This window comes from Drosophila innubila (assembly GCF_004354385.1).
Source record: "Drosophila innubila isolate TH190305 chromosome 2L unlocalized genomic scaffold, UK_Dinn_1.0 4_B_2L, whole genome shotgun sequence".
Classification (NCBI taxonomy): Eukaryota; Metazoa; Arthropoda; class Insecta; order Diptera; family Drosophilidae; genus Drosophila; species Drosophila innubila.
Window position 1 is genome coordinate 11,131,621 of NW_022995372.1, and position 12,594 is coordinate 11,144,214.

The 12,594-nt window shown below is 35.5% G+C and overlaps 1 protein-coding gene across 1 annotated transcript; it reads right to left on the bottom strand.

Moving 5' to 3' along the window:
• Positions 1-7,106: 7,106 nt before the first annotated feature.
• Positions 7,107-8,419, bottom strand: LOC117780964 (beta-1,4-glucuronyltransferase 1). Its single transcript, XM_034617665.1, has one exon. It carries the CDS (start codon positions 8,417-8,419, stop codon positions 7,175-7,177), a length of 1,245 nt encoding a protein of 414 aa, XP_034473556.1. The 3' UTR covers positions 7,107-7,174.
• Between the last annotated feature and the right edge of the window lie 4,175 nt (positions 8,420-12,594).

The following is a 12,594-nucleotide window of genomic DNA, read 5'->3' on the forward strand; positions in this document are numbered from 1 at the left end:
GTGTGTTACCAGAAAAATATATGTATGCTTCTTGTTGCTGTTACCTTTGTGTAAGAAATTTGTCTAATATTTCAGCTGCAGCATATAATGCTGTTTGGCTTAAGCTTAAAGCTTGTTGTTTGCGGTCCTGTGGTTCTTCTGCTGCCCTTTCACATTTGACAAACCGCTTAACCTTAACCTTAGCAGTTTCTGTTGCAGCTTATGCATATTTCATTTGGCATTACTCATTTTATAGTAGCTACAAGTAGAGTGGCTAATGCCAACTGTATTACAGCAACAAGAAGAACAACAAATACAACTGGCCAAAATGACTAATGGGCCTAAACAGGATGGGAGAGGAGGGGAAAGTGGGCGTTGTCGTTGCAGTTGCAGTTGCAGCAGCTGCATGGCTTGATAAACATTTGTTTAACATGACCATTAAGACAAGTCAAACTGCATACACACACACACACACACACATACATGCACATATATGGACATTCATGTATGCCATTTGGCACACTCACATAGTAATAAGTAACAAACTACAGACACGATTACAACCAAATGACACAGAAAATCACTCCCGTCCGTTATGTATATGTATGTATGTGTATGTGTGTTTGTATTTCTGTGCGTTCATGTATGTGCATAGATGTTCGGTTTGTTTGGTTCAAATGGGAAGTAAATTAGCCTAGTGTCCATTGGTAGCACAGCCTGTCGCATGCTATTTATGTTAGTATGTATGTGTAGCTCTCATACCAATACCAATCCCAGTTCAAGTTTTACAGCTGACACGCATGAGAAGGATGAGGAGCGGTGGTGTGGGGTGAGGAGTGTACTGTGCGTGCCTGCAACCCACAAATACGCTCCACAATCCCATTGCTACTGCTAAAGCTGTCCGGAGCTCCAGACCAACTGACTTAGTGACTCGGGCAAGCCATTGCCATTTGTTGTTGTTGCCATTTTGCTGTTGCCAACGCCGCATCCGCCTCGTCTGGATCAGTCTTAAATCGAAATTCATGCTGCCATTGCGGCCACTCGCTTTCGATTTGTTTATAGCTGCGTTTAATAAATTACAAATGAACTTGCAACTCGAACACTCTCAGCGAGCCGCGTCCAAAACACATAAAGTATATCTGCTTTTACTGTGGAGAAAAGTAATTCTACTAAGAGATACGCTCTGTCACGTTTTTTAACCTCTTAACGTGTTTTATTTTTTATTATTTGAAACTTTTTTTAAGTTTTAACTGAATAGAATTCTGTTCAGAATCTAATAAATAAGTTTAATAATTATTTAATTGGTTTCCTCTTAATACCCGAGTAATTCTGCTTAAATGCAGCAGTAAATATAATTTTTAAAATAAAACAGGTCAACCTTAACCAAACTATATCTTATATAAGCTCATTCTTAATGCAAATATAATTGGCAGTAAGTGCTTAATTTAAGACCCACCTCTGCTGCAAAGTGTTATTAAAATATGTATTTTGTATTTTGTATGTTGGCTATTTTTGAGTAAAGTATGCTTTTAAAATTACAAATAGTTTCATGTCAAATTGATATTAAAAATTACAAAATGTGCTTACGTCTGTGCAAATTTCTCAACATTTTTAATAATAATTTATGTAATGTCTGTATATAATCAAACCGAAATTGTTCTTCTTTTGTCAACATCAGTTTTCCCAATTTTCCAATTAGTAGTTTTTCAACAACTAGTTGTTTATTCTACATATGCAATTTGTAAACATTTTTAATTCATTCAAAGTATTGTTTAATTGTCAAATATAAAACCGAAATGCTTCCTTTTAGGTACACAACTGATTTACAAATTTTCCAAATAAGTAGTTGCTGTACAATTAGTATTAAGTCACTACACATTTTATTTAATAAAATTAAATGCTTGTCATTTGACCAAATTCAAAAGTTTTTCAATTTACCAAATAGTTTTGTAAATTATTGTACATTTAAATGTAGCATGTTATGCTGTTTGCACTTCTAGAATTCATCGCATGTAATACAAATACTTATTGTTATTATTATTTAATATATTTTCTCTATTATTTATTATTATTATATAAGGCAAAAAAAGTTTCGGCATTCCATGGCTTGATAGCTTTTATTTAGTTTTCAGCAAAATGTTTATTCGGTTTACTTGCTTTCTATTAGTTTCTGTGAGTGTTTATATGAGTTCTAAGAAATATGAGCGCACTGTGGTTGACCTCCTGCGATCCCCACTCGACCCCTTCTCCCCTACTCACCGCTGACCCCACCACTCTACCACTGTGGTTATAAAAACTGTGTGTGAGTGTGTGTGTGTGTGTGGAACAGCGCAAAATAGCAAATGCTGCAAGCGCCAACGAACCAAAAATGAAATGGCTTAAGCTTTGAGCCAAGCGTCTGCTTCTGTTTCTGTTTCTGTATCGTTGTTGTTAGTGGTGTTTTTGTTTTTATTGTGCAGTTGCTGTTGTTGTTGATGTTGTTGTAGCTGCCGCTGCTCAAATATAAATGCATTTGCGACCGACCACAAAATGTGTTCAACCGGAAATTGTACGTGGAGAGTGCATAAGTGGGCGGTTTTTGGCTTGGGGGCTGATACTCTCACATTCAATTCAAGTGTGTGTGTATAACTATACGGTGTGTGTGTGTGTTCAATTGGACAGTCATTGCAGTACGTTCCATTAGCTTTTTTAAGCGCCTATTGCCGTGGTCGCTTCCTGCTCTCCATATGATGAAATTTTAACAGATTTTTGCGTGTGCGGCTTTTCTATAGTGCGGTTGGCCAAAAGCGGCTGTCACTAAACTGCACCAATATACGAGTATATACTACATATATATGAATGTAATACATATATATGCGCTGAGTGCTTATGTCACTCAGTCAGATAGAAAGTCAATCCCTCGATCCGTCTGTATGTTTGTGCAACAGATTTGTCGCTTTTCGGTTGTGTCATTCGCTTCTTATTTGCATCGATGGGGATGCAAAATGGTGCATAGCAGTTATTGGACTTGTTAACGTCATCATTGACATCAGTTGCACCTGCCTGACACAGCACATTTTCTTTTTTAGCAGTCAGCCAAAGTGCAAATGAGGTAAATACACACACGCACACACACACCTTCACACACATCTTGAGTAAGTAGATGCTAAGCAAACAGAGGAAAATGCATCTCATGCAATATGCAAAAGGTAATCTCGTTTCTTTTAATCGCTGTTTGACATCAAAATTACAATTTTCTTAAGATGCTGTATAGTCTCTAAAGATGCAGAGTTAGGTTCCCTTTTGATTTGACTTCATGTTTGCATTGGCTTTTTATGTCGCGCCTTTTCTTTTAACGTTTTTCAATAGACGCCTCTTTGATTGACATCCCTGTATAAAGTGTCATTCTTTGCATAGGCAAATTGAAAATTGATGGAGAGTTTTGTTTCCCATCCCTCCATCTGTTTTTCTTTAGTCGTTTGTCAGAGATGACCACAGTTTGCTTGGCATCAAATGAAAATTATGCTTCCTGTTGCTTCGGGATTATTCACAATGCATTGCCATTTTCATTGAAAGCATATTTAATAATCCTTCCTGCTACAATCCAAAGTGCTCTTCGCTTCGTATTTTTATACCCGTTACTAAAAAATAGGGTATATTGTGTTCGTTGGAATGTATGTAACAGGGAGACGGAGGCATCTCCGACCCTATAAAGAATATATATTCTTGATCAGCACCAACAGCCGAGTCGATATAGCCATGTGTGTCTGTCCGTCCGTCCGTCTGTGTGAGCAACTAGATCTCAGAGACTACAAGAGATAGAGATACCAAACTTTCACCCACAGACTCCAAATGCGTTGGATCAGTTCAAGTTTGCTTAAAATTTTTGGAACGTTCCTTTCTGCCCCCACAAATCGCGAAAAACCACCAAACCAACAGTTTCTAAGACAACAAAGTTTTTATGGTAACTAACGTTATCTATTAATATTATCTATACTCTCACTTAACCGCAGCAAGATTGGACAAGTAGAACCGAAGTAATAGCTAACCAAAGTTATTAAAAATGTTATTATTTCAATACAATTACCCAAAAGTATGCAGTAGTTTTTATTAGTTTTTATTTATTAGTAATTTCGTTAAAGTACATTTTTATATATATTGAAATAAGTAACGGGTATCCTATGGTCGGGAACTCGACTATAGCCTTTCCCACTTTTTTTCTATTGTTTTCATATTGTGTTGCTCCTTTTTTGTGTGTGTTGAATGCGTTTGGGAATTTGCCCTCGTCCAGTAGCCACTTCGTTACCATTGATGCCCCATGACATGGTTCAACAATCGCTCACTTTGACGTCTGCTCCCAGCCCATTGTTGAAATTTTTTTATTTTTAGATGTTATTGTTTTTGTTGTTTCCTTTGTTTGCATTCTCATTGTATTCTACTGCACTTTTTATATGTAGTTATTATACCCATTTTCTTTAGGGTACGGTCGAAAAGTTGGAGCTACTTGTAATATTCTTACTTACCTTTTCATAGTCTAACCAAGGCTTGAATTCTGGATAATTTATATACTCGGTTCTATGATTCAACAATGAAATCTTACATTTGGTTTAATCCAAAAATTGACGATATATTTTAGAAAGATGTCGTAGAATATCTACACTCAGAAAAAAAGTAAACGAAACATATTAAGCACAATTGTTGATGATTGAAAATGACCCCATGTTTTCTTTTTTTTTTTTTTTAAATATTTTTAAAGTTATTCCGTTCCACACACTTCGGTACGTAATTATACTGAATGTGTTCTTAAATTATTCCGATTCGTTTGGAGTAAACCAAAGGAATGGAACATTTTATGAACAAACAAACAAATGACATATCTTGTTAAAATAAAATATAATTTATTAAGTAAGTCTTTATTTTTAAGAATTCATGTTTATGACGCACTTAGAAATGAGTTGAGAACCAATTTTTGTAATTAGTGTAAGAAATGTACAATTTTTACTATGCATGTTATAGCCTATTTCCACGACACCCAAATGTGGACTTCATTTCAGTACAAAATCCGAATGATCATTTTGGCTTATTCATAATGAATGAGTCGATTTTTTGTCATTCGCCACGGCGATTTTCAGTATTTTTTTTTATCGAACACGCGATGTTTATCGATAAGCTGGTGAAAAAAAGCAATTATTACCCTAACCAGCTGTTTTCATCAATATAAACGGTAGGCATTAAATTTGCGCCAATTATAATATCATAATAAATATTAAAATGTTGTTATTGTCTGCTTTTTATAATTTGTGCACAGAAGCCAAACAGCTGATTTTCCTTGGGTGTCTTAACAGTTTCACATTTGGTCGTGGAAAGCCAAATATGAGCCACATTCAAATGTGAGCAAATGTGGAAAATGTGAATGGTCGTGGAAATAGCCTATTACACTTTCTCATTGCTCAATATTTTCATAAACTGTTATCTATTTATTCCCAACTTTTGCCAACGTTTCTTAGAAACAGCTGATATAATTACTATTTCGCAAAGGGTTGTGTATAAAAACTTCGACTAGATTTAACTGGAATTACGTTCTTTATGTACGAGAATGCCATTGTATTATACTTTCTTTTTTCAAATCCCCAGATGTACTAAGGGTGCCATCTGGAAATACACTGACTGCATGCATTCAGGTGAAACTCTTTTGCAATTTCACGCGGCCAGCATCTGGACCTCAAAACTGGAAACCCACTTCCTGCTCTCTATTTCCCATTCCGCACTTTTTGTTAACTCATTCAAATCCAATATCCTAGTTCATTGCGAGTTCTAGTAACGTCAGCAGTTGACTGAAAGATAAATGGAAGCTTTGGGTTGCTTGGGTACTGGTGGCAGCAATTAAAGGATTTCATGTTCTTGCAACTGATGGAGCTGCTCTTTCTGTTGCTTCCTCTTCCTCTTCGTCTTCTTCATCTTCTGCTTTTGCCTCAGGATGAGCACACACAAATTTTTTTGCTCTTGTCTCCATTTAGTCACTGTTAGTTTTAACTTTAAGGGTCATTTGTCTCTTGCAAAAACTTTTCGTCTCACTTTGTTTCGCCAAGTTGCCATGTCATTGTGATGTCCCTTAAAACTGGGTCGGACTGTGCCGCGTCTGGTTGGATTTACATTAGGTTTTTTGGGTTTGAGTTCGGTTTCGTTTTTACTGTGCACTGGACCACAAAAATGGCGCTTGAACTCCGCCAAATTATTGGTTATATTATACACAGCTTTTCCTCCGCTCTTTTCTGCACATATATAGCGCATTAAACAATATAAATTTATATGTGCTGTAAAACATTTTAATTAATCACTAGAGGGCATCAATTGCATTTTGTATGCTAATAATTTATGTTATAAATATTACAGAATCTCCTGTTGCAGTTCCCCTTCCTTATCTCTACTTCACAATTATATCCATAATTTGAGGTTTTAGCTTGCAATGACCATCGATGGCGGTAAGAGAGAATAAAGGGAACAGTCATTTCCTAACATCCGTTCTACGCCCATGGCACGCATTTAAAATGAATTGATATTCAATTATGCCAATGACTCTCCACCAATTCAAACAAATTGTTTAAACAGCGCGTGGCAATCACCCTTACCATCATTCCTCTACCAATTGCATCCAATGCAATCGCCTTCCACAGTATATAAAACACAACAGTGCAAATAATCAATATTTATTTAGGTTTGCAGTAAATATTTTACAATATTTTATGTGGTTGAAATTGTTGTTAAAAATACACATAAATAAGATACGAGCAACATGATGCATTTAATTTTTGTATAGCAAAAAATTGGTTTGAACTATGATTCTTAAAAAATTTTCAGTTTCGAAATCCCATTAATTTTGAATTTCAACAAATGTTTGCTTTGAAATGGAGTTGTTAAATCAAACTTTATTAAAGGCATTGAGGAAGATTACATTTCAATGCATCTGCTTTCTGAAAGTCTTTCTGTAAGAAGATTTTTGAATACATACTGAACAAAATTATATCAGTCTTTTCTCTAAAAAGAATCAATTTAAAAATCTTCTCTTAAAAATGCTTCGACTGACTTCAAATTTAATATAAAAGTTACATTTAGAAAGCATTTCAAACTTTAATAAAAATCAAACGAAAATTATTCAATTTAGAAGATACATTTTTATTTTAAACACTGAGTATATGAACGTTATTATCGGTTTTCACTATATAGTGCAATTCTCATGCCTTCCATATTTCTCATAGAACTCAAGAAGAATCTCTCTTTGTATGAACTGATAAGATCGTAAGCCCTTTGCCAATCTTGCGTAATTTCTGTTGCTCTTTTTAATACCTGGCTTGTGAACTAAAAAAGCATTATCCAGAGTATGAAATTCATAGTCCAAAACGCACAAGGCATAGGCTTGGGTTAGTTTATCCCACATGCCCTCCCAAGTGAAACGCTCGTCGTAGAGAGGATCATTATTTGTGCCAATGTAGATGGGTTCCCAATAATTATATTGCGCACTCCGTTTGCTTACATGAAAAACTTTAATAGTATTTGATAAATCAATTGCATTGATCCATTCTCGTAATCGTGGTCCATTGTGACACGAAGCACATAGTCTGATATGAAAGGACTGAGCGTGTCCTTTGGCAAGCAGATATTGCAATTTCGGCTTTGTATTTGGCACAGCAATTGTTTTGTGCACCTCGAAAATATTTAAGGGAAAAACAATTTTTTTTCTAGACTTCAGCAAATCTGGATAACGAGTAAGCATTTGCAGGAATCCATTTGACAAACCCGGTGAGGGATAAAGCTCAATATCGGAAGCCAGCACAAAATGAGTTAGAGCTGCATTTCTGGCTATATTACGTCCAACATTCACGGGATAGTCAAGTCTTTTTTCCCATCTATAGAGTTTGGTCTTAGGAACATTTAAAAATGGCGCCGGTTGCTTGCAATTTACTTGCCATTGCAATAATGTTCGTTCTCTCGGTATATCGCTTGGTATTTGATCCACATTAAAATATATATGAAAACTAACCCACTGTTGGATCAATTCACGTTGCGGATCACATTTTCGTAGCCAAAGGATGCCTATGACAGTGGGCTTAAAATCCAAGCCGGGTGCATAAAGAGCTAAGCTAATTGGAGATCGCCAGCGATCCACCAATTGCACCACATTGTCCAGATAACGATAGTCCGCATGTGTGGTGTAGGTTACAGACGAGAAACATCGCAAATCACCGTGATTCGCCCGAATATAGTTAGCCATTACCCAATATTGAGAGTGCACTAAATTTGTGGATTCGTATTTGCGATCTGTACAATTAATCCACAGTCGTAGGCGTAACTTATTTTCAAATTCGCCATCAGTTCTTGATTGAGAATCTACTGGACCCAGATTGGCAAGACATAGGAGTAGGCTTAGACTGGAGATCATAAGCAGCCAACATGGCTTATGCATAATTTTTAAAATTTCGTTAACTATGTAGTTTAATTCTAGTTTATTTAGATTAATCTTTTGCAGGATATCATTTGATTTACTCAAACATTTTTATTTGTAAATGACAACGAAAACTATTGTAACTTTGTTAAAAAGTATCTTCAGATATATTTATTGTAATTATTATTTATTTGATTCAGGGAATAACACAGTAACCGGTATCGGAACCGTTAGCCGAAACTAACCGTTTCAGTTTTAGTATTGGAACTGAAACCGTAACTAAAAAAAAAAAAATTATCGTTCAAGAACAGAAAAGCGAAACGCTTGTACGGCTGTGGTAAAGTTGCTAGGTCAAAGAGGTAACAAACTTCCAACTGTCATAACTTGATGAAAACTAAACCGATTTTCAATCGGATTGCCATTTTGGTCATTGTTTGGCCTCTTTATTCATTCTGTGTTCAAATTTTGTTCAGTTAGAAAATTTTATTATTTTTTGACTATCGAAGCCATGGTTGCATGTTGATGGTAAGAGTCCCTTTGAAATTTTGAAAATTCAAAAATTTAAATCTCAAATTTTTACTTTCAATCAACTCCCTTTATCGTAGTTTGTATAAAACGACACTTTAAACTTGATTCTGAAGCCTTTCATTTTCTTGTAAAAAATCATGTGAAAATTAAGAAATATTTTAGCTTGTAAAATTGCTTAATCAGAGGCTTGAGCAACTTCGAACTATCATAACTTTGGCAAAACTCTACCGACTTTCAAGCGGAATGTCATTTTGGTCATGATTTGGACTCTATATTCTTTTTGTATTTAAATTTCGTTCATTTAGAAAATTTAATTATTTTTCGACTATCGATGCCATGGTTCCATGTTGATGGTAAGAGTCCCTTTGAAAATTCAATAATTTAAATCTCAAATTTTTACTTTAAATCAACTCCTTTTATCGTAATTTGTATAAAACGACACTTTAAACCATTCAGTTTCAAACTCATATTCAAAGATTAATTGATACATTTTGTAAATTTTTTTTTAAAAACATTATAAGCTATTTAACTAGCTTTCAATCGAGTTAAATATGTGGCAATTTATACTACTGACTATTTATATTTTTTGAATTAAGTGGCACTTGCCAATTATAAAAATCTTAAATATGCAAATTCATTAGTTTTCCCATTGCGAATCAATAAAATATAAGTAATCTGTTTTGAAGTGGGCCGCAAAATATGAATATGCAGCCTACGCAAATAAACAATTAATAAACAAAATTAATGTACATTGTTATTCATTGTACTTACTTCCCTTCTCTTTTTTCCCCTTTCCTGTGCCATAATTCCCGCTGGACAAGAAATTTTAATTATGCGCGATCGAATGGCGGCGTCAAAAATACTATATAGAAAATATTAGTAATTACGAGTTGAAAATTCATGAAAATATAATTTGCGATTATTGTTATTAGTGTCAGGCAACAGGCTATGATTACGGCTTGCTTGTGTGCTAAAGCTAAAATCCCAAACCAAAACCCTAAAACCCCAAGCCCCAATTCCAAGCCGAATTTTCCCAGAAAACTTTCGATTGGTGTAAAAGTTTTACGAGCGCCAGCGACAGCAGTTGAAAAATTTATAAATTCAATAGCACCTAATTAAAATTAAATCTGAAAGCTTGGTGTATCGACGTTGGCACACAGCTTTGGCAACAGTAGCAACAACAACAACGATGAAAACAACAAGCATAACAACAATTACAAATCTAACAATGCGCTGTATTTTAGGCTGGGCAAAGGATGCTGCCTAGTTCGCTGTTGCCAGGATATGCACGGTAAGTGCTATAGCCGGAAATGAAAACGTGCTCTGTCAGTGTGTACAGGTGTGTGCGAGAGATTGTGTGTGTGTGTGTGTGTGTGTGTGTGTGTGTGAGCTGTGGAAAAAGTTACCAGTTGCCTGGCTCTGTGTTGTTTATTTATGAGTCTGCCTTAATGTGTGTGCGTGTGAGTGTGTTTGTGAATACAATATTAATTATTGAAAGATTTGCTATCAGCTTAAAGTTTCAGTTTCATCGAGTGTTTTTACAGTGCCACCTTATGCCTTAAAAATATATATGCAGCACAAGAGAGAAGCAAATTGAAGTCACTTGTCGCATGCATCATCATCAGGAGGTAATGGCAAATCCAATTTAGAGTAGCCAACAACACTTCCTTTTTCTCAGACTTCATCTCCATTCCCCCTCCAGATTCCCTGAAAATGGCCTGGCCAAATAGGTGGCAGGCAAGCAAGTACTACGAAGCAACAACTTTAACCCTTGACTGAGAGGTCACTTTGAGCTTCGGCTGTTGCACTTACTCCACTCTGGGCACTGGGAAATGAACCAATAAATCAGTTTATAATGGCAAAAAGGCAAAGGCAAAAGCAAAATGATGTCAGGACAAACTTTTTGGTGCCTCTGCAGCAACAGCAGCTGCATAGATCAATATACACCGATGTCGAAAGTGTTTTTACGATTCGCCTGAAAGCAACGCAATGGAATTATATTTACTTGTGTTGAGCAATAGGCAAGATACGAGACGGAAGATGACGGGAGTTGAGCAAAAGGGGAGTAAATGTCAGTAAATGGCATTGTAAGGGATACTGAAAGCGATTGATGATATTGAACGGAATCACAGAGAATAATTCATGTGAACTAACTGAGTGTCGAACGTACTCGTATCGAGAATAGTTTTACTACAAAACCGGAAAATGGTGTGAAAAATGCATGACAATAACAATTTAAACAGAACTAGATGGATTTATTAGTTACTTTTAAATGTGGAATTATAATTCTAAAAATTTCAATTTTCGGACTATATAAAAAACAAAGCTTAAAGTAATGTCGATTAATATGTATGATACATATTTTTATTTTTATAAACAGACTAAAATAAAAAAAACAACATTTATGTTGGAGTAGATCAGAAAATATTTATTTGTTTTCCTTAATTTAACTTTAATTATCAAAAAATTCCAAGACTTTTAGATTATGAGATCCATTTTATCAAGAATAACAATTATTATTCGTATAACTTACGCAGACTCTTTTGAACCGCTTATCTATTTAAACATTTAGCAAATCTTCGACTTAATGTTATAAAATACGATACGAGCCAATAAAATGATAAACGCGCTTATTCTGAATGAATAATTTATTGCACATATTTTTTTGCGCAGCCCTGGTGAACTATGACGCCAGCTGTAGAAATGCAGCCAAGCATTAAACATTATGAGAGTAACAATTGAACTACTATACAAGAACTAACAAGTGTTGTTAAATGTTGTTAGATACTTTGCATATGTATTCAATAGAATAGATGTGATTTACACTATACTAAATATGACTGATAAAGTCTGCTTGTCAACGCTTTGGACTGTCAGAGTCTGTGTCCGGCAACGCTGCATATTTAAGCACATCCGGTTTAATTTCAAATAGCAAACAAAATGGTCGACAGACGTGCTTCCGCTTTAGCAATACGCACCTGGCATTCCATGCACAATGCCCAGAGCACACTTTCTGCGAGTATAAATATATATTTAACTAAATAAATATAAATAATGTTATATATACGGCTTATGTAGATTCGAAGTACGTCCTTATCATAACTGGTTTATGGTTTAAGCCACGCCTTCATCTCATTTCATCTACTATTTTTGGTTGTCATTACGATAATCGATGTGAATAGTTTCTGACACGCCGTGTGAGCCTTATTTTACATTTTATTCCTTTAAGAGGGTTTGGGATTTTGGGTTCGGGTTTTAGCGCTTAACTCTTTAATCTTGCAGCCTTTTTTTCGGCTGTGCGCAGTCGACATAAAAAATTTACCAGTTGATTTTATGCTGGATTAAGCTTAAACTTTATACTAAAAGGAACTAAGCAAGCGTAAATGGAGCCTGCTCTCTTTCTTTTTTGTTCACCCTTTTTGTCGTCTCTTTTTCTTTTGACTGTTTTGTAGTTGTTGTTGTTGTTGTTGCTGTTGTTGTTGTTGTTGCCTATCTTACCATTTTGTGTTCTGGGGTGGCCCTTGTTAAAATAGCTTTACTGTATCGGGCTCTTCGACTTGTATCCAGCCTAGCGTGCTTGGGCCATTGGCTTGTCCTTTGCCATGTGTGTGTGTGTGTGCTTGTGTGTGTGTATCGTTGAAGGACGCTCTCAAGCCACGTTTGACTGA

What these genes read in the sequence shown, in the direction of transcription:
- LOC117780964 (XM_034617665.1), bottom strand. Translation starts at nt 8,419, where the DNA reads ATGCATAAGCCATGTTGGCTGCTTATGATCTCCAGTCTAAGCCTACTC.